At 35.2% G+C, this 22,030-nt stretch overlaps 1 protein-coding gene across 1 annotated transcript in view; it reads left to right on the top strand.

Moving 5' to 3' along the window:
• The window catches only part of KIF21A (kinesin family member 21A), a 160,814-nt gene that overhangs the window by 122,882 nt on the left and 15,902 nt on the right, over positions 1 to 22,030 (top strand). Inside the window, exons 23-33 of the mRNA XM_040642334.1 lie at positions 379 to 544; positions 1,010 to 1,030; positions 5,350 to 5,410; positions 5,748 to 5,802; positions 8,477 to 8,691; positions 11,075 to 11,182; positions 12,561 to 12,689; positions 14,934 to 14,972; positions 15,660 to 15,674; positions 19,341 to 19,477; positions 20,227 to 20,407. Of these exons, the coding sequence (XP_040498268.1) occupies positions 379 to 544; positions 1,010 to 1,030; positions 5,350 to 5,410; positions 5,748 to 5,802; positions 8,477 to 8,691; positions 11,075 to 11,182; positions 12,561 to 12,689; positions 14,934 to 14,972; positions 15,660 to 15,674; positions 19,341 to 19,477; positions 20,227 to 20,407 (1,127 nt within the window). The remainder of the gene's footprint in view (positions 1 to 378; positions 545 to 1,009; positions 1,031 to 5,349; positions 5,411 to 5,747; positions 5,803 to 8,476; positions 8,692 to 11,074; positions 11,183 to 12,560; positions 12,690 to 14,933; positions 14,973 to 15,659; positions 15,675 to 19,340; positions 19,478 to 20,226; positions 20,408 to 22,030) is intronic.

The following is a 22,030-nucleotide window of genomic DNA, read 5'->3' as shown; positions in this document are numbered from 1 at the left end:
TGTCACCTGTAAGAAATTTATGCCTAAATGTTGAAGGTGATAATGATTTCTAAGTCACTTTTTTATTACCACTTTGGGACTGTGCTAGACCCTTTATTTTATGTTCTCCCACTTAATTTTTACAATGTGCTAGGAAATTAGGTATTATTCATATCATTTTGCATATGAGGAAACTGAATCAGGAAGATAAGGTAATTAGCTCAAGGTCAGCAGGCTAGTAAGCAGAGGAGCTTCGATGAATCAAGGTCTATCTGATGTCAAAGTCCATGTATTATATACATTTGCTATTTCATATAGATCTTTGTGTAGTAGATTCTGTTTTGTATGACCTAAGATTGTTGTTTTTGTTGTTGTTGCTATGTTTTGGTGTCATTACAGGGTCTTCAGGCTGCCCAGAAAGAGGCTCAAATTAAAGTACTTGAAGGTCGGCTTAAACAAACTGAAATAACCAGTGCTACACAAAACCAGCTCCTATTCCATATGTTGAAAGAGAAAGCAGAATTAAATCCTGAGCTAGATGCTTTACTAGGCCATGCTTTACAAGGTAATTTGGACTAAATTTCAGTTAAATGAATTGCATGGTAGCTTTGCTCTTTGAGAATGCTATACTATACCTCTTTCCCCTATGGCTTGACTGAATAGATGCTATATTTACTTATGCTTTCAATAATTATCCCTTTTTTAATTTGCATGTATAAATTTGGGGGATGTAATTATTGTCATTCCAAGAAATGATTACCAACTTAAAAAGGCTTATTTAACCTTCTTAAGCAATTAGTTTTTGTGGATCAACAGAGTTTCTGATTTGGTTATTTAAAATATTAACCAAGTTTCATTACTTTACTCTGCATATCTAACTGCCTTGAAAAATAATAAGTGTTTTCTATGGCATCTATTCTACATATCTTATAAATGGTGCATAATCTTGATTTATGTGGGAGTTCTTAACATTGGATCTGTTTTGATTGGAGTATTGCTTTTTGTTTCCTTTTTGCTGTTATTTACACAGATCTAGGTAGCGTACCTTTAGGTAAGTATGTTTAGCTTTCTGTGTACCCTACAGCTGCATGAATTACTAATTGTTCATGTACACTAATTGTGGTACATCTTATGTTTAAAAGTTTTATTGGCAGCCAACTGGTTTTTGCATGATCTTTTTTGAAATGTATCCATGACCACAAACATACTAAGTCTTTTGTCTTTCCTATACATTCCTGATTTAAAAACTATTAGATATTTAAAGAAGTAGGCTTTAGTTAATTATCTCTTTTGTTTTTTGACCTCCAGTTGTGGCTCCAGTTTTATAAGCCCTTCTTTCTCTTTCTTGGGGGAAAAATGGAGTACACATTTCTTTTTAATTTTTAAATATATCTGTTAACTTGCATCTATTGTTTTAACCTCATAATTAACTTTCCCTAGCATATATCTTTGGTATATATTTGATAGATTCTCAGCAATTCTTAATTTTTGTAAAATTCAACACATACATTTTAACATTATAAATTGAATAATACTGTCCAACGCCTTTTGTACGAACAGGTTGAAATGATATTTATAATTACAATATTTTCAGATTAGAATGGGATTTAGAGATTATCAAGTATAGAAATTTTCAACCTCTTTCTCTTTCCATTACAACATTCACATCAACTACACCCAGTCCTCTTAGTGATTATACACATGAAGGACTGGGAGTATCAGGGCAATTTTATTATTTGTGATTTTTCTGAATGATTATTCTGGAGCAGTTTTTATTTAATTAAAATTACTTCAAAATCTGATTTGAACTTTTCTTTTTCTAAGTACACAGCTGCCAAAAGTTTTTATACTTAAAAGAAAGGAATGTAACTGAAAGAGTAAATGTACTTACCTGTCTGTGTCATTAGAATAAACATAATCTATACATCTGAATTTGTTTTAAATAAGATGTTACACAAATAAAATACATGAGCTATTTGATTTTTCAGATGTTTATACTGCATGTTAATCTCCGTGTAGTATTTCCTTGAGATCAACTGCATAATTTAAGTATGGGGAAGCTACCACTTTTAATCTGCTCAAGCTATAACAAGTACGGTAGAAAAATTAGGATTGGTTATCTCCTAACCAAGACTGCCCAACTTCCTGGATTATAACTAGAATTTTATGACATTCCATGTGTTATGAGGCTCGTTTCTTCTCTTCCTGTTCTTCCTCCTCCCTCTCCTGTGCCTTGTCTTTGTTCTTTGTGGCCCAACCTATGGTGATAAGTAAATTCTTAGTTAAGTCCATCGCCTCTATTAATTTGGAAGAAAATGCACATGTCCTTCTTGATGTCCTTTTGTGCAGAAGATATTAAACTGTAGATTTGATGGGCAGTGCTACTTTTTCACAACTTTCAAACAACTTTCATTTCTCTGTGGCTGAAAAAGGGTCAGAAGCAGAGAGTGGAAACCCATTCAGCTCATGTAACCTGTGTCTCTATGACTGAAATCTGTGCTAGAGATGGGGGCCATAATCTAGCCTAGAGGTGCTTGGAGGAAAAGCATGGAAGGAGAAAAAAATGGAAATTAGGTCCACAGAAACTAGAGAATTATAATAAACTCCAAATTTACCTCAAGCCTTGGACTGAGTGCTGGGATTCAAATAAAACATGAAATCTTGCCCTCATCGACTTGATGCCTTGCTGAGGGTAACAGACCATGAACAGAGTATGATCCATTCAGTGAGGGCAATGATTGAGATACACACAGGGAGTTATAGGAACACAGAGTGGAGGCCACCCAATAGAAAGGGAGGAGTTGATAAAAGCTTTTTGGAGGAGGTGACATTTGAGCTCAAACACAAAAGAAGAAAAAGAGTTAACTAGGCAAAAGACAAGGTGGAAGGGGGACAGAGAAGAGTCACTCCAGACAACGACTAAACTAAAATGCAGAGACTCAGCCACAGTATTGTGTGCATGGGGCCTCCAGGCAGGTTGGTGCCCTGAGCAACAAGTACATGGCATAGAATAATGGAACGTAAGGCTAGAGGGTAGGCCTTGCTAATATGTGTGTACTTTAGTAGCCTTTGAAAGCATCTTTATTATCCCCTTCTTTTTTCCCTAATTATGTTAGGGTCCCTAAGATCATCCCTGTCTTTGGAGACTTGCTATGAAGACTCGTGGGGCTCAGCATATGGTTGTATTCGTGGCAAAGATTCATGAGAGCAGTGTAGGAAGGATACACAGCTGGATCACAAGGGTAAAAAAAAAAACTCAGATGTAGTCGGAGGGATCTATGTCCAGTTTTCCTTATGCTCTCTCCCTCCTGTGGAAGATATCACAGAATGTTCCTTTTCCTCTGGAATGAAAATGCAGCAGCATGTGCTCAATGTTTATGCCCAGGGAAGTCCATTAGACACTTATAATGTGACGTTTTCTGTGGCGACTGGTCACATACATACCATCTATGTAGTATGTACCAGGATTCAAGACTCCCAGAAGGAAAGCAGGAGTTTAGCATAGACCATAATGTTTGCACAAACATTCTAAGTACCTTCAAGTACCTTCAGTAGTTAACTAGTGACTGGGAACACTCCGAGAGTCCAACTTTGCAAGCAGGTCTTTCTGAGGATAGTGGTCTTTGGGCTGCTATGTTAACCCTTTTCTATATACTATTTTTATGACTTTTTTTTTTTTTTAAATAAAAGACTTAAAAATACTTGGTTAACCTCCACTGAAATGAGACCATACAACTTCAACTGATAAAGATTAACTTTAAGGCATTCGGGAGTTGTAAGTCTCTGCCTTTAGCTTTAATTCTGTGATGATGAGAAAAGAAGCTGGTAGTGGGTTGGATGTGTGTTCTCAGAGTTAAGAGTACAATAGTGAGGTGATGGTGTGTCCGGTTGCCCAGATGACTGTAGTGCTCAGATAAGCTCAGTCCTGAAGAGGAGTTTGATTTGATGACTTTCTACGTGGGGGCCTCTATCCTTTAGCCAGGTTGGTTATGTCAAACCGTAATTATCTCTAATTATGCATCCATGCATCAGCAGGAGTTAAGTTTTTACTAAGCACTCACATGATGTTTAACATACTAACTGGTTTCTACAAGAAAAATACTAGCCTATCTGAGCCCGCTTTTATACATGGGAAAATAAAGACTAGTTTGTCATTTCTGTAACCTCATGTTCTATATTATCAACTAATGTAGTCACTTTGAACCTTAGTTATCCTGTCCGTGAAGCAAGTCCTTGAGCCTCCCTCTAGTGGTGGGCTTTCAGACACACATTGGCTTCAAGACTACTTTTCTTCACTTCAGAAAATAAATTCCCTTTGTATGGGTCCTAGATGGGCTTCATTTTAGTAGTACTATCTCTTATCAAGTATTACTGAATTTCTAACAAAGCATCTGCTAAACAGTGAAGAAGAAAGGGAGCATTAGAGAAAGGAATTAGTTGTCCACAATCCACATGTATAAAATTAAAAGTTAAAAGGGCATGAATCATACATAGTTTTCATTAATGTGTGTAATGTATAATATTGTTACTTTTGTGGATTTTATTATAATAAAATGTGTATGTTTTAAAAACTTGCACCTATGTTAGGGGCTCACTGACATTTTAAATAGTTTACTTTCAGTGGCTGTTTGATTTATTGACTTCCTACTGGTTTCCCTGTTTGCTTTTTCTCCTCTCTTTTACTAGTCCGTTACAGTTGTTCTGAAATAGTGGTGATTTACTCGTATTCCGTTACAAAACCGTTGCATGCAAACCTATTGTTTTTGTCTTTTATGTACGTGTTAATGAACTGCATGCTGATGTGTAACTTCTGAATACCTTCACACACGCACTCACACTCTTACTCTCTACTTGAAATCAAAAATAAAAATAAAGGGAAATATCTAAGTAAGTTGGCATACTGATTAAAATATAGCAAGTATGTTTATACTTATATAGTTTTTGACGTTGGCTTAGTATATTAAAGAGAGCTCATGCAACATTTACTTTAATCTTATATTTTACTTAGTAGTTTTTCATGTTTGGATGGCATGGGATAAATACATACTCTGAAAAATATATACAAATACACAGACTCTGATAAATACATGATCTCATTTCCATCCTATGAATGTCATTCTTCCATGTTTTATGATTCAAACTTGTGATTTTTCTTATTTTGAACACTTTTTCTCATTTTAGGACACATAATCAGAGGGGTTCCTTAGAAATATTTTTCTACATTTCTGTTCGGATTCAGTAACTAAAACCAAACTGCCTGTGTTGAGATGTTGGGCTGATGTTTATTATGGCATGGGGATTTCAATCATGCAGATTATGACATGTGGATAATACTTAGGTTTTGGACCTTTTTTTTTTTTTTTTTTTTAGAAAATGTAGAGGATAGTACTGATGAAGATGCACCTTTAAACAGCCCAGGATCAGAAGGAAGGTAAGAGAGCTTTTAGAAACTTAATATATTTTACTTGTTTCTACAATATTTTATATACCTTTATCTTGTTGCTTCAAATTTTATGGCTAAGTGAATAGCAATAGAAACAGTATTATGGAAACCAAGCTAAGCCATACTTAACCACCACAAATTTTATAAAATAAAATTTACTGGGATTTTTAAGGAAAGAAAATGAATTATTTTTTATTTGATTTTAAATATTGTCTTTTCTTCCCCATAGACGTGTAAGATGTTTTTTGTAGTTATAAACATAGAAGACATACAATTTTCTATAAGTTCCTCTTTAATCTGTGGTTAATTATTTATTTGTGTATAGCACATTGTCTTCGGACCTTATGAAACTTTGTGGTGAAGTGAAACCTAAAAGCAAGGTAAGGAGAATTGAAAATAGCAGGTAAACATCCTTTCCCACTGTTTTTTGTTATCACTGTTAAACACATAGGTTTCGGGGGTGCTTGGGTGGCTCAGTGGGTTAAGCGCCCAACTCTTGATTTTGGCTCAGGTCGTGATCTCAGGGTCGTGAGATCAAGCCCCATGTCTGGCTCTGTGCTGGGCGTGGAGTGGAGCCTGCTTAACATTCTCTCCTTCTGGCCCTGCATCTCCCCTTCCTACTCCCCATGCTTGCACGCTCTCTTTCTCTCAAAAGTAAACAAACAAACAAACACACGTAGGCTTCAGACCCTTAATAGGTTAGCAAATTGGCATATTTTTACCAGAGCTCTCACCTGTAAGAAATTTAGTTCTATAATTACCATATTCTCCTTTGAAAAAAAATTATATTGAAACATTTCTGCTTCGTGGAACTTGTGCTTTACTGCCTTATTGCACTTTTTCTACTAGAAAAGATATGATTGTGGAGACCAGTTCTTTTTTTCTTCCAGGTTTTCCTAAAAGTTTTATTACCCACTAGGGAAGTAATGTGCTAATTTATTAAAGTCACCTTAATTTCCTAATAATATAGGAGATTGTAGAACCTGTAGGGGCATACAGCATGAATTTGCAAAATTTGTAAATTGGCAGGAAATTTTTGAAATTTTAACATTCTAGTATGTTCTTAAGTGTTTCATATTTATTTTGTTAAACTAGTATCCTGAGGTGGTTTGAATAATAAGCCAACTCTTAATGATCATGTTGTATTAAAATGTAATGAGGCTATAATGCATATTTTAAGGTTTAAAACAATATCAGTGACACATGCTGTTAAATGTGTAAGATACACATGGTACGTTTCAGATTGAGAGTTGGTAGCATTTGATAGTAGATGAATTACCTAACCATGTTAAGATGTTTAAAAACAAAGAATTCTCGTAGTGCTTAGTAAATATTTGTTAATAGAATGGAGAGAATCAGAACCTGAAAGAATAACACTGTGTAAATGAATTAGGACAGTTTGAGGGCCCATAGTGAACAGTCAGGTAATGTAAATGAGTCATTTGGCTGGCTGCAAAATAATGAGTAGGGGTCATTGTGATTACCTGAAGAGGACATGCCTCATCTGAGCAAATAACCACCACTTAACTCTTGCTCTTTTTTATCATGAGGAATATAGGCCTGAGACTACTGTTTTTTCCAAAGAAGCCTTAAATATAGATTTTTATATAGGATTTCCTGATCTTTAAAACACTGGTCAAGCCAATTAAAAAAAAAAAACAAGCAAACGTCTCCAGGCTCTACATTCGATCCTTGGCAACATGTTGTTTGTGTTTTATTATTCTAAGCGACTAAGCAGAAGTTACCCAAACTCAAAGAAAACATCCTAGTATGGTTTGGATCCCGTCTTAAGTAGAGGAGAGAGTCTCTTAACGCCCTGAATGTCTTTCAGGCCCTGTGAAAGCGTAGTTATTCATGCCCTCCTGGGATGCCAGAAGGGTGTGAAGTGGGGCCCTAAATGTCGTCAGCTGAAGGAACCGCTGTGGTTAGGGATTCCTAAGAACATGGTTCCTCTCTGCCTTGGGCTATTGGCAGTGAGGAGAACTGACCAGGTAAAAAACGCCCTGGTTGGAGGGCGTTACTTTCCCCAGAAATTTTCTGAGGTGCTACCTATGCTCCTTTAGAACTGCAAAGATACCTGAAAGGATCTCGTATCATACATTTTTCATCACTGAAAAAGTAAAGTTGACTGTATATGTTAAATAGGTATGTACCAGCACTATGCTAAGTACAGGCGATATAAAGTTGAATAAAACAGGATAAGCCTCTTCAGAGGCTTATCATCTGGCAAACACCTTGCTTATCCTTTAATTCCTTAGTGATAGTAACAATTGAACAACAACAGGGTAGTCACTTAGTTTTCAAAAGTAAGGAAAAGGAATGTGTATAGTGAGTTTGGATTCAAGGAAACTAACCTTCCCCTGCCTCACCCTGCTGCCAAGAGCTGGTGCAGGCTGGTGTTGAATTACCTAGCAGGCAGGTTAAAAACACAGCTAAGGCATCAGGAGGACAAGGTTGCAAAAACTGAGAAGCAGATTTAAAAAGAGATATTAAAATAAAATTTAAGACTAAAAGTGATGTTAAAAAAAGCATTTAAACATAGGAAAAATCAGAATTTAGTTGAGCTTCCCTGCAGTTAACTTTTGGTTTAATTTCTCCCTTCTTTCTTTTTTAAAAAAATTATATGTTGAGGGAGATGGCCGTGAGTGGCAGGGTAGCACAGTCATACTGGTGGCAAGTTGCTTGTTTTTGAATCTGGCTTTGCCACTTACTAGTTGTGTGACTTTGGGTCCATTACTTAGCTTCTCTGTGCCTTAGTTTCCTCATTTGTGAATTGGGATAATGATAGTACATGCTAATATAATAAGGTGTTTGAACAATGCCTGGCATACAAAAAGGACAGTATAAAGGTTGGCTATTATTATGGCCTCTAAAAAGGTCTTATCTGGCCATAGCTCTGGCTTGTCACCAGCTTACATGCTATGTTTGACACACTTGCTAGGAAATGACATGCTCAACGTTTTTACCTATTTCAAACTAATATTAAATCTCTGTTCCCTAATCATCTCTGCAAAAGTTTGCTCCTGATTGCTTTTCCTTCCATTCTCTGACTAGGCCCGAAGGAGAACCACCACTCAAATGGAGTTGCTGTATGCAGATAGCAGTGAACTAGCTTCAGACACTAGTACAGGAGATGCCTCCTTGCCTGGCCCTCTTACACCTGTTGCAGAAGGGCAAGAGATTGGAATGAATACAGAGACAAGTGGTCCTTCTGCTAGGGAAAAAGAGCTCCCTCCCCCATCTGGCTTCCCTTCTAAGATAGGCAGCATGTAAGTCTGGCCCAGCTACACTAACTTCCTTTCTTTTGGCTTTTCTTTTTCATTTTCTTTCTTTTTAAATTTTTTATATGCATGTTGCTAATTTCTTATTTCTATTTTTAAAAATTATGTAAATAAGATCTCTGGTTTTCACAGGAATCTCTGTTAGGTATTATCTCCTCTAATTTTTTTGACATTTGAAGTCATTTAAGATGAGATATTCTCTGTTCAATTACGTTGCTTGTTTCTAAGTTTGAAGGTCATTCTTAAGGGTAATATTTTTGCAAAGGCTGAGTTATGAATTACAGACAAAATTTATTTAGGAACACCTTAATCAGGTAGTTATATCTATAAAACCATTATCTAAAACAGAAGATTTAAAGTCTCGAATTTGCTCTAAATTAATGTATGTCCTCGTTCTAAGAGTCTGGTCAGTATAGCAAACCTTTGCTAACCCTATAAAGAAAAGGGAATATCAATTGCAAGTGTAATCATTTTAAGCTTTCCTAATTTTTTGCCTTGAAGCACCTTGCATTGCATGTCTGGGATGATGTATGCACAAGATATTTTTATTGTGCACAAGATATTTATTTAAAGATTTGAAGGAGGGAATATTCTCTCTCCCATTTATGATAATATGAACAAAAGACATTCTGTCCAAAACAAAACTTATTCAGAATTTTCACTACTGTCCTGAGGACAAAGATTTCTCTACCCAAGCTAGTATGTGTGTGTACGCTATGTGTGTTTGTGTGCTTTGATAATTATATTAAAATTAGATCAGTCATTCACTGGTAAAGATTTTCAATGACATTTTTTCAAAGTAACCCTCACATATGTTATAGCAAGTGATTTAGGGAATGAATACATTACTGCGTTGGGGAATATTGCCCCCCAAATGGCACATATTACATGACTCTGCAAATAATAAAATATAACAAACTTTCCCCTTTGAGTATCTGTTTCCCATAACTTCCTTCTTTTTTTTTAAACTTTTTAAAAATTTCCTTCATTTTATGAAGATATTTCTGTTGTCTTCCATTCAGTAAGCCCATCTGCTACCTCTCGATGCAAATTTAATTTTAATGATGACAGCTTTCTTGCATGTGCTTGATGTGGCCAATGTAATTAACTAAATTAACTATTGGATTTGCTGATAGAGATTGCTAACCAGTATACCTAATGGCTTCAGTGCTTTTTTGATAAGATGACTGTTGAGGAAATGCTTTTGGTGAAGGTAGTGATATAAATAGAATAGATTTTAGAAATAGATTTGAGTAGAGACTTTTGGAATTTCAAGACTAAATCTATGGCCTGGAAACCACATTCAGGTAATACCTCTTTTTGCCCTCCCCCCTCTTTTTCATTTTTAAAGTGTATCCTTTTTAACAGTTTGTAGAATATATGTTTTGGACTCTGTCACTTCACATGATCTGTTTTCAGGTTTTCATAAATTCAGATGCTTATGTCATCCTGTAAAAATTTAAGAGTTGGACATGGTTGGTGTGGTAACTCTTAGTAATTCGTTACTGTATGATGTAAAATAATTTACTCAGGTGGCCCCTATGAGTTAACCTGATGAAGGATTTTTGAAATGTGATTTCTTTTGATTAGAAAAGTCAGGTACAGGAAGTATAAATATTTAGTTTTCACTTTCAAGTAGAAATCATATAAGCCCATTCTGTTATTATTGCTTTCTAATTCCTTAGTGTGTTTTCTTATTAATATAACTAGCCAACGATAGCAAAAATTCTCTTTTTAATCAAAATTCATTAGCACCATACACAAAAATAATAGTTTAAATTGTCAATTACATAGCCACTATTCAACATTTAAAGTTTATAATAAGAATGTTTTTATTACTAAAATTTATATAGCTGCTAATATCTAAATACTAGTTAGGTAAAATTATTGTGTTGTTTGTGTGTCTGTTTTTGACTATGTCTTCATATTAATTCATTAAATATCATTTTTTTCATATTCCGATATCCTAATATTTTTGTTCTTGTAAGACTATAAAGACAACTTTTTTTCAACTGAAACAATTCTAATCAACATAATCATTTATGTTTCAAGTAAACTATTGATTTGATAAAGGATAGTAAACTATCCTATTTCGCAGTATAGGATTGCTATTTATATTCAAAGATAATAGGTTCGCATATATTTAATAAGATTGCTAATTTACAAGTTAAGTATATAGGTGTCAGGCTTCCATCATCTAATTACTCATATAATGTATTCCTCTCCTAGTTTTTTTTGTTGTTGTTGTTCCCAAGTAATACTTTCTCAAATTCCAATTATCAATCTATTAAAAATTTTAGGTTGACTATCTGCCAAAACAGTTGTATGCATATTTAAAATTTGATGATTAAAAAGTCTTATTCTATTTTAGTTCCAGACAGTCATCTCTATCAGAAAAAAAACTACCAGAGCCTTCCCCTATAACCAGAAGGAAAGCATATGACAAAGCAGAAAAATCAAAGTCCAAGGAACAAAAACAGTAAGTTACCCATACTTTTTATCAACTAGATTGCATTAGATGTCTGTTGCACTTAAATGCTAAAGGACAATAGTGGAGTTATTTTCCGTATGTAGGCTGGCTCTACGGTTATGACTGATTTGACTAATCAAGACAATCACATCAGCTGTTGGCTTGGCTAAATGTTTCGTGGTCACATACACACCTGTAAAAATATTTGAATACTTTCCCCGAATCACGTACTCTGTTTTATTTTTCAATTATTTGTGCATATCATTGTAAAAGTTCATATACACTGGAGATGAAGGTTAGTGAATTTGTATTTCAGATAGTCTTCTAGAAAAATTTGAAATTGATTTTGACTGAGAAAACTGCCACTGACTTTACCTCTTTAAAGTAGTTGAAAAAACTAGTGTTAGTCATAGGGTGTGTTAGTTCCATTTTTGTGCTGTTCTTTTACGTTTAAATTTTTTTTCCTGAAATCTTTTAAAAACTACTTGTGTGTCTTTGTGAAGGTTATTTACTTAACAGTACATAGTATAACCTGATGATCCACTTAACTGGGCATTTGTAAATTGTAATATCGCAACGTGTGGAAAGTTGAATGAAGGGGTGAGAGCCCCTTTCAGCCCCTGTCACCTCTCTACCCTGTGGCACACCCAGTCCTCCCTCAGGTCACCTGAGGTGCTTCATGTCACAGGTAGATCTCTGACATGGCCTTGAGGGAGAGTATCGGTGCCAGTCTACATTTAAATATTAGTAAAGCAAAAATTTTTTAACATAAAAATAAACATAAAAAGTGTTCATGTATTTTCTATACCCAAGGACAATCTTATACTATCCCTGCCCTGTGCCAACACACTCTACTTTGATCACGGGTTTGGCTGACTTGAATGTCATGGAAATTATCCTTCTAATCGACCTTGCTTCCTGTATTTAAAGATGTAATTTGCCTGTTTGTACTGGATCGAATGTCTCAAGGATAATTGGGAGATGGGGGATGGAGCAAATAAGTAATATAAAAATAAAAGTGAGTGAATTGTTGAAAAACCAAATCACTCTTAAGAACTCTGGCTCTTTTTTCCCATCTGTGAAGTGAGTAGCTTGGTTTTAACTCTAAAATGAATTTGGCTTGCTTTATTTGTAATGACTTTAGATTTCAGCAGACCGAACTTTTTAGTGCCATCTTGTGGACAATGTGACAAAATCCAGTGGAAAAGGGTTGTTTTTTTTTTTTAGTTAAATCGTTCAGGGTGTATTTTATCTTACAAAAAAGTTAGGAAGGATGGAAGGAATTCTCTAATGAAAAGCTTTTTTAAAAAAGCATGTTTCTTATAACATTCCTAACAAATCATAACCAATTAAAGCCACCTATTTTAATGTTCTTTTTTTCTTGTAGCTCAGATTCTGGAACCTCAGAGGCTAGTCTTTCACCTCCTTCTTCCCCACCAAGCCGGCCCCGTAATGAACTGAATGTTTTTAACCGTCTTACTGTTTCTCAGGGAAACACATCCGTTCAGCAGGATAAGTAAGTCTTTATGGAAAAGAGCCCCTCTGTTTATTACAGTATTCTGAACCTTTCAATACAGTCTGTAGAAAACATTTCGCCATCTCTTTGCGTGGGAGATGAAGTCTGACTTGTGAACTCTTGCCATATTTGATATGTTTTTCCAATGGGAAATGAACCATACAGAAAAGATGAGAGAAAATTATTTTCCTGCTGAACATTATTCCCTGTTGTAGATTGGCATTGCTATACTTTCAGCACTTGTCTTGACTTTTCTAATTAAGTTAGAATTGAATTATCTTTGAGGCCACTTGAAATTTAAATTTCTTGGGATTCTTCAGCTTCTCTGAGCCCACAAAAGCCTCTAATCCAGATAGTCTGAGTTGAAAAGAGGCAAATTATTTTACCTTCCATGCATATAACAACTTATAAAGACCATTGTCATATGTGGTACGTGTTGTTACCATTTGATTGTTCAACACAAATCCATCACAAAACTTCAGTAATAAAATAAAATAAAATAAAATAATAAAAGACAGTTCCTTTATAGGTGGAGGACGTTAGGACTGAAGGTGGGTTGTGGAGGAAGAGAAGTTGGAGGGGCGTGAGAAATACAATTTGTATTAAATTTGAAGTGAAAAAGCGTTCCCACATTGAGCCAGAATCTCTCTTGCAAGAATTTGGTACTAACAATGCTGCCAAGATATTCATTAACTCTGACTTATCTGCTTTGATTTTGAATGGTAACATTGTGGATGTATGTACTTCGTATCTAGCCTGGCGCCCCTGCTATTTGTTTTCTATGCTACAATCTCCCTGTGTAGATCAATAACTTCTGAGATTTATAGGATGCTATTTAAGATCTGTCTGGAATGTTTAGATCATGCTACATGGCTCTGTAGACTTAGAGAAGCACACATTTTGAAAGAATTTTTAATCTCCTAATTTATGGATAAAGTTCTTGATTAGATTCTATTTTATTTTTTTATTTTTATTTTTTTAAGGGATGAGGAGGTTTTATTTAGTTTTTTTTAAAATTTTTGTTATGTTATGTTAGTCACCATACAGTACATCATTATTGATTAGATTTTAATATAGTTTAATCAATAGATGACATGTCCTTTAAAATGATCTCGATAGCTATGTACTGTGTGCTACCGAAAGAAACTCTAACATTGTTAAGTCATAGCTCCCATTTAATTGAGAAAAGAGTAGAAGAACATTAAGAATGTCTTTGGGAAGTCTGTGTTCACTAGAGAAATGAAGAATTACTAAGTTTTATCTGCCTTACATTCACAGGCATAACATTTTCTGTCAGTCTTTTGATAATCTTGACAATCTAGTCATAGTTTTATATTTTCTACAGACATATTTTATAAGCTACCGATAATTTGACTCTGTTGTTATCTCTATATGCTAAAACTCAGAATAACTGATTACACTTTCAAAGACTCACCTACCTTTTGAATCATTTTCTTTCGGACTCTTTTTTGAGACTAGCATATCTCAGCTAGAAGCAGATCCCACACATTGTTTCTGGTTATATTCCATGTCAGCTTTCACTCTGTCCTCCTTCTTCACAAGCCTGCTATACAAACTGGATAGATTTTCATAATAACTTGACTTATTGCCATTCTTGGAGGTTTCAGGGTAGGACTGACAGGAGTGGCTCACCTATTTTTAAAATCCTACTAAAGTCCTGTGTTACTGAGGGATTCCCTCGTCAGGGAGAACTCCATATTTTTGAGATAAGTCAGAATCAAAGGTTATTGCATTTTGAGTGATTTGCTTTGCGTGCAAACATAAAATGTATTTGTGTAACTTCCACATTAGAATCTAAGTCCAAAGTAATTATCAAGATGGATAAAATTCATTAATAGCTGTTTAAATGAGAAAAATTTTCTAGTACTAATCAAATTAAATAGGAAGAATCTTGAGGTGATATATTTTACTTGCTTGATATTGTTGCTCTTCAGGGCCTAAATTTTAGAAGTGAGGATTGATAGGTTTTCTCTGGATCAGTAATAGAAAGTTTCTGTCCTCAAAGTCTTAGTAGAAAACATAAGAATCAAATATTTTACCAGATATAGCTGTACTTTGAATTTGCAGATATCCAGTGCAAATAGAAAAGCAGGGCATTCTCTATAAAGGAAATATTTGCTATATTTCTGTTATTCATACTGTTGGTTTTCAGTTCAATCTCAGTATCTTTACCTATTGACCTCTGTGTTCTTTCTCCTCATAATTCTAACTCTTTCACTGTAGGTCTGATGAAAGTGATTCCTCTCTGTCGGAGGTACACAGGTACTTTCTTGCTATCTTTCCTACATTCTGGCATTTCACTGATGTTCTAAGATGCCTTCCTAGAAACTATAGGCATATCTCACTTCTGTATGCATAACTTGTTGTAAGCCATATAAACACACTAATATTTTTAAACATATTAATTTTAATATGTTTAATATGTCATACCTTGTAGACAAAGCAGTGGCAAACTTTTTTTTGGTATAATAGCACAGAAAGTTGTGATGTTTGTTTTCTGTCTATATTCTAAATCTTTTATTGGAAAGAAATTAAGTTCTATGAATATTGATTTCATTGTTCCTCAGTGATTAAATGTTTTCGATCCTTCAAAGTGTGGGAGGTAAATAGGTATTTTTTTGGTTGGTTTAGTGATTATAAGTAAAAAGTTTATGGAAGGTTTTGTGAAAACCTGAAAAAAAGATATGCTGGGCGGGGGGGAAGATACTATGATACCTAAAATATAAGAAGAAATCAAAAGTAAAGGAGTTTTTCTAAAATAATAAATATTTTTTTGCAGATTCTGTTTTAAAAATAACAAATGTTGAATTTTTTATGTTATGGGTTTTTTTTTTTTTTTTTGGATCCTTAATTTCTCTCTTTCTGTCATTTCCGCTTTCCATTTATCATTTTGTCTCCTCTCTTTTTGCACTTGTTTCCCCTGTTTATGGCCATTTTGCTGATCATCAGTAGATCCTCCAGAAGGTAGGCAGAGGAAATTAATCTCATTTATAGTAATACAAGACTTTACTGATTTGCATGGAACAAAAATAAGCATTTTTTTCCTTCAGACCAGTTTGTTATACAACTTTGCAATATTTAATCTTAACTTAAACTATTTTAAAGTTGATTTCTGTATTTCAGAATGTGAATAGATTAATTTTAATATTGAAAGAAATACCGTGGATGTATGTTTTCCATTTCTGTATTTTTAAAAATTTTCTTTGGTGTAAGGTAATCTCTATAAAATATTAGTGCTAATATTGTGAATACTGGAGAGCATTTTTCAGTGTCGTAGTAAAATGCTATATTTAAGGTTGAGATGATTTTCCTTCAGAAGTCTGAATAATCAATGATATTAAAACATGTAAAAATGAAAAAGAGCAATCTCACAGTGGCAGCGCCATACATAAGTCACTGGGGGCAAATAGTCACTTTTGTAATATTTCATCGTTTGACATGATGGACTGTTATGTCTTAGACTGTTAACATGAATTTTTTTCTGTATGATCAGCTCGTTGGAATATACATGCATATTTTCTGTTTGAGAGGTAACAGTAGCAGTTGACTGTGCATGAGATCACTCTCTTGAACATTTGAAGCTATAGTTCTAATTCTGTGGCTTCAGTTCATAGATGTGACCTCACATCAACAGGATTTCAAAATGGAGATTCAGACTTTTGGGGAGGCTTGGCTTCCATTTCCGTTTTAATTTGGTTAACTTCTTAGATTACAAACAAGTTACTGAGCATGAATTTCAAGAATCTCACATTGACACATGTATGCAAATAATACTTTGGGCTTTGTACTTATATATCCAGTGATAATAATTCCTGGTGTCATTTCTAATGATGATGAACAACTTTCACTTTTTGAAATCATTATAACTAGACCTTAAAAATAATGTTTGTTTGTTTTTTTAGTCCTGAGCTTAAATTTACATTTCTATTCATCGGCCCTCTTGAGCTCTGCCAGAATTAATTCTTCTGGAATTAATTAATTGAATTAATCCCCACACTTCTTTCTGTGTGTATGACAGCTCTTTTAATATTCAGCCCTTAACCTGCTCTTGTATCTTCTGTCCAATGAATATATTCTTATCAGTTCAGTAGGTCTAGTTTCATCATCTGCTCCTTACATGACATAGTCTATAGATCCTTCGTTCTGCTTCCTCTGCTTTGGGAAGTCTCCAATTTCTCAATGTTCCTGAAATCTGGCATCTAGAACTCAACTTCCTTTCAGATGTGGCCTTAGCAGAATATAGTAGCTCTATTACATTCTTTCTCCTGAAATATTTACTTCTTTTGAGCAAGTTATTGAAAGTGTTGATAGAGGAACCATAAATTGTTGATTCATTGATCTTGTATTCAATTAAAAAATCTCTTTAGCTATGTATGTATTTATTTATTTCAATTTATTTAAACTAAAATAAACCCAGAAAACAATACAGTCATTTCTCCTATCCCCTACCCCCCACATCTGGCAATTAGCCAGTTTGTTCTATCTATAAGTTTTTTTTTTTTTAATACATATTTTTTAGATTGCACGTATAAGGGAGATCATATGGCATTTATCTTTCTCTGTCTTATTTCACTTAACATAATGACCTCGTTAGCTTTTTAAATCTAGCCTACAATTTTTTTTAAAAGATTTTATTTGTTTACTTGAGAGAGAGAGAGAGAGTGAGAGCACATAAGTAGTGGGGAGCAGCTGAGGGAGAGGGACAAGCAGACTCTGGGCTGAGCACAGAGCCTAATGTAGGACTTGATCCAAAGACCTTGGGATCATGACCTGAGCCGAAGGTAGAGGTTTAACCAACTGAGCCACCCAAGCACCCCTAAATCTAAGCTACTATTAAGTCTTTTCTATCTTCTACTTTAATTTTATCTTTAAATTGTATCCAGTGATTATTTTAGTGTTAAGTAGGTACTTAAAGTAAATAAATTTTTTTGTCATTTTCCTAGACAATACAATACAGTATCCAGCTCTTTAATATATCAGTTTAATAAATATGCCATCTCTGTCTTCAGTGCTAAGGAAACATTGACTAGATATTGAAGATGTCCTTCCAAATTGATAGGAACATTGAGTCCTTAGGTGTGCCTCTTTGGCCACTGATGGAACTACCCTACTACAACAGTTCTGTACTTACCTACCATATCCACAAGGATATCATTTGAAAGGCTTATTGTATGGACCTTTTTGGAGTCAACATGTATTGTGAATATGACATTCCCCTAACTTGCTATTAAGCCTACAGAGAACTTCCCCCATGAGATTAGTGTTATCTCTTACTGATGAGCATGTATTTTTAAGTGTTTATAATGATTTGTTTAATATTTTCTTTTGTGAGACTCAACAAGAAGTTTTACCCATCTGTAATTTCTGAAATCCACTATTTCCCCTCTGCTTTTTGGAAATTTGAGTCTACGTGTTTTGTCCCCTTTATCAGTACCAACTATGATTTTTGCCTCCATAATGGTGTATCCTTTTAAAATGGATATAATGACTTAAAAAACAGAAATACTTGAATTCATTGGATAACTCTATTGTCAGTTCTAACTTATCTTGGGCTTATATTTCTTCTTAATCATTTCTGCCCATTGCATCTTGAAAATTGTTCTTTTTTGTTAAGAAGATAGAAGGGCCCATGGGTTAGTCGGTTAAGTGTCCAACTCTTGATTTCGGCTCAGGTCATGATCTCAGGGTTGTGAGATTGAGCCCTGCATTGGGCTCTGCACTGGGCATGGAGCCTGGTTACGATTCTCCCTCTCCCTCTGCCCCCCCCATCAAAAGAAGATGTAAACATCTTTTATTTTATCTTTATTATTTGTTTTGATATTATTGCCAGCTGTCTTATATAATGAACGTATTTCAACATAATAACTTTTCTTCCTTCTGTGAGCAAAGACACATTGACTTAGTCTTCTCAACACAACTATTTCAGTTCAGGTCCTGTCTTAAACTCCTTTATATTTCCATAGTATGTAGTCTACTGGCATAAAGCAGAATCTCTAGAAATATTAAATTTATGAGAAAGCTCCCTAAGGAGCCTCACTGTACTTTTAAAGTCTCATTCTTTTTTTTAAATCGTCTTTGAGACTGTTAAGAGTTTTTTCTTTAATTTTTTGATAGTTTGGGGCTATTCTCCCTTTAGAATTCCTGTGTATGCAATCATTCCTATCTTTTTTCAAATTCATTTGAAATCTATTTTTTCAGTATTTTAAGTGATATGTGTTATACTTTCCCCAGAATGTTCTTTTTGACCTAGAATCAAAAAGCATGACAGAGAATCACACCTTCCAGTTGTCCATCATTTTTCCTTTCTTATTTGTCAGAATTCACTACAATCAAACAGCTCCCAATATTGCTTCATTTAACTTTGAAGAGAAGAACTTATTAGTAAGAAGGTCCAATGTACTGTAGGCTTTGCTCTTTGTAGAATGCACCTGCTGGCTAATGCCTAATTAGTTGATGCAGTCCATTACATTTCACATTTTGTCTCTGTGTCCTTTTCCTTTAAAAAGAGATAAGGGAGCAGTCTGAATTTTATTATTAATTACTTAGAGAGACTTCATAAAGTCAGGGGGAAATAAAATTAGTCCCATGATGTAGCTACTGAAGTAAATCTTGTTTTTTCCCCCATCTCAGGGGCATAATCAACCCATTCCCTGCTTCAAAAGGAATCAGGACTTCTCCACTGCAGTGCATTCACATAGCTGAAGGGCACACAAAAGCTGTGCTCTGTGTGGATTCTACTGATGATCTCCTCTTCACTGGATCAAAAGGTGCTGGTAGTTGTTTCATGTGGATAGTTAACAGAGTTTTTAAAAAAATGATTACATTTTTAACAGGCTTTAAAAAAACAGTTGAACTGCTTAAGACCCATAAGAATCTGAGAGATAATCTGGTTCAACTCCTGAATTATACAAAATCATTGCACAGTTGGGAAGAAAGTCAGACCTCTGTTGATATTATATGAATAGAATGTTGAGAGGGTATTTCCCCCTTCAGTAACTGAGCACTTAATGCATACAAGGCCCTGCACTTAGCAATGCAGGTTATATAAAAATTGACCAAAGGTCATTACGATGTACATTGTGGTAAAGAGAATAAGACATAGCAACCACCATTACTTGTGCACTTAACTATATGTCAGAGACTATGCTAAACACTATCCAAATTACATCTCATTTAATTCTCATGGTAACCCCAGTGAGATACATGTTGCATCCTAATTTTACAGATGAAGAAACTAAGAATTTAAGAAATGAAATAATTTTCCCAGATAAACTTAGTAGTAAGTGGAAGAACCACGGTTGGAAACCCATGTCTACTCATCTCCAAACTGCACTCTTAACCCCTTTGGTATAATTGCAGGCAACTAGAAATCAACTATAAATGCTTTGAAGAGTTAAGGACTAAGAGTTTTGGGGTTTCAGAGAAGGGAGAGGTTATGCCAACCTGTGATTTTTATTGTTAAGTGAACCTAATGTAGTTCATATTAACAGTATTTTCCTTTTCTTGTTTGTTATAGATCGTACTTGTAAAGTATGGAATCTGGTGACTGGGCAGGAGATAATGTCATTGGGGAGTCATCCCAACAATGTCGTATCTGTAAAATACTGTAATTACACAAGTTTGGTCTTCACTGTGTCCACATCTTATATTAAGGTGTGGGATATCAGAGATTCAGCAAAGTGCATTCGAACACTGACGTAAGTAATTTAAAGACAAATAGCATAAGGGGCAAATAGTTCTTATTGTACAACATATATGAAATTTTTATTTATTTTTACCTGTCTGCTTCTGAAAGGATGTTAAAGTAAGAATGTAGATAATATAAGGGGGAAAACTACTGAGAAAATGTAATTCAAGAGCCTAGTAGAAATGTGAGGAGGAAAGATGGTGGAAGTGCAGGGAACCTCATTTCATCTGGTCCCTTGAATTCAGCTAGATATCTATCAAATCATTCTGAATACGTATGAGTTCAACCTGAGATCTAAGAAAAGAATTACTGGACTTCTACAAATAGAAAAGAGACCACTTTTTGCAAGGTAGGAGGTGTGGAGAAGTAAATCTGAGGGGATATATCAGAAGATAAAACCACAGTGGGAGAGAGCCTCCATAAGCTGGCTACAGAGCACACAAAGTTGGAATGTTTAGAAGTCTGCTCCCGTGAGGGTTCTCAGGTGGTGAACTGGGGCAGAATCCTAGGTAGGACAGTGTGGTCTCAGGATCCCTGGGGTCACAGAAAGAGTGGGGGTGCCCAAGTCGGCAGAGTTCCCAAGCATTAGAGCAGAGAAGCTGGCAAGGTGCGCGAGCCTGGGAAGTGGGCTCTCTGCTCAGTTTGCCATAAACTGCAAACCACTGCACAACTGGGTGACTGCTGTCCTAGCTGGGGCCCTGCAAGTGGCAGAACCTGGGTGACCCTCCTTTTTCCCCGGGAGGATCTGAGAGGGTGTGCACGGCAGAAGTCTGCAGAGCTTGATGCACACAAAAGTGATTGACTGCTTTTCCCTGAGGGTTCACTGAAGAGTGGGGGTCGTGATCTTTCAGCTCCAGGGCTGGAGATCAGGGTGCTGCCATTTTTATTTTCTTCCTCTAAAGCTGTGTGGAAAGCTTTCAGGGAACAAAGGCCACATAGAGCAGCCCAGAGCAGCTTACACTGAGCCTGGAGCTCTGGCCAGGGTGTTACAACTCCTCCCAGGCAAAGACACCTGAGAATCAGTGCAGCACGCCCCTCCCTCAGAAGACCAGCAGGAACAACAGGCTGAAAACAAGTTTATGGATCACACAGAACTGAAAAACTCCAGCATGGGGGGGAAAGTAGTATATAGAATTAGAGGTCTTTTTTCATGATTCTTTAGTCTCTCAGTCTAAAAATTTCTTTTTGTCTTTTTTTTTCCTTTTCAACTAGTTTCTTATTTTATCAACTTTTTTTAAGTCTTTTAATTTTCATCTTTACATTTACATTTTATAAATATATTCTTCATTTTTGGCTTCCTTTCACTGTATTCAATTTTATCTTTGTATATATATGTTTTTCTTTCTTTACAAGTTTGGGATCAAGTGTCTTCTAACAAACAGACCAAAATACCCCCAGGCCAAGTGTGTCACCCTGTTCTGTGTACCTGTTTGATTATATTCTTTTTTCCCTTTATTTTTCTTTTTTTGCTGTCTGATCTCTTCTGATTTGTCTAGTGTATATTTCACTGGGGTTGTGGTTGATATTTTTATTTTTTGTCTCTTTTTTGTTTTCTCATTTATCTATTCTTCTCTGGACAAAATGACCAGAAGGAAAAATTCCCAGAAAAAAGAACAAGAGACAGTACTTAATG

Source organism: Ursus maritimus, unplaced genomic scaffold (genome assembly GCF_017311325.1).
Source record: "Ursus maritimus isolate PB19 unplaced genomic scaffold, ASM1731132v1 scaffold_26, whole genome shotgun sequence".
Lineage (NCBI taxonomy): Eukaryota > Metazoa > Chordata > Mammalia > Carnivora > Ursidae > Ursus > Ursus maritimus.
This window is presented reverse-complemented; position numbering and strand designations above follow the sequence as displayed.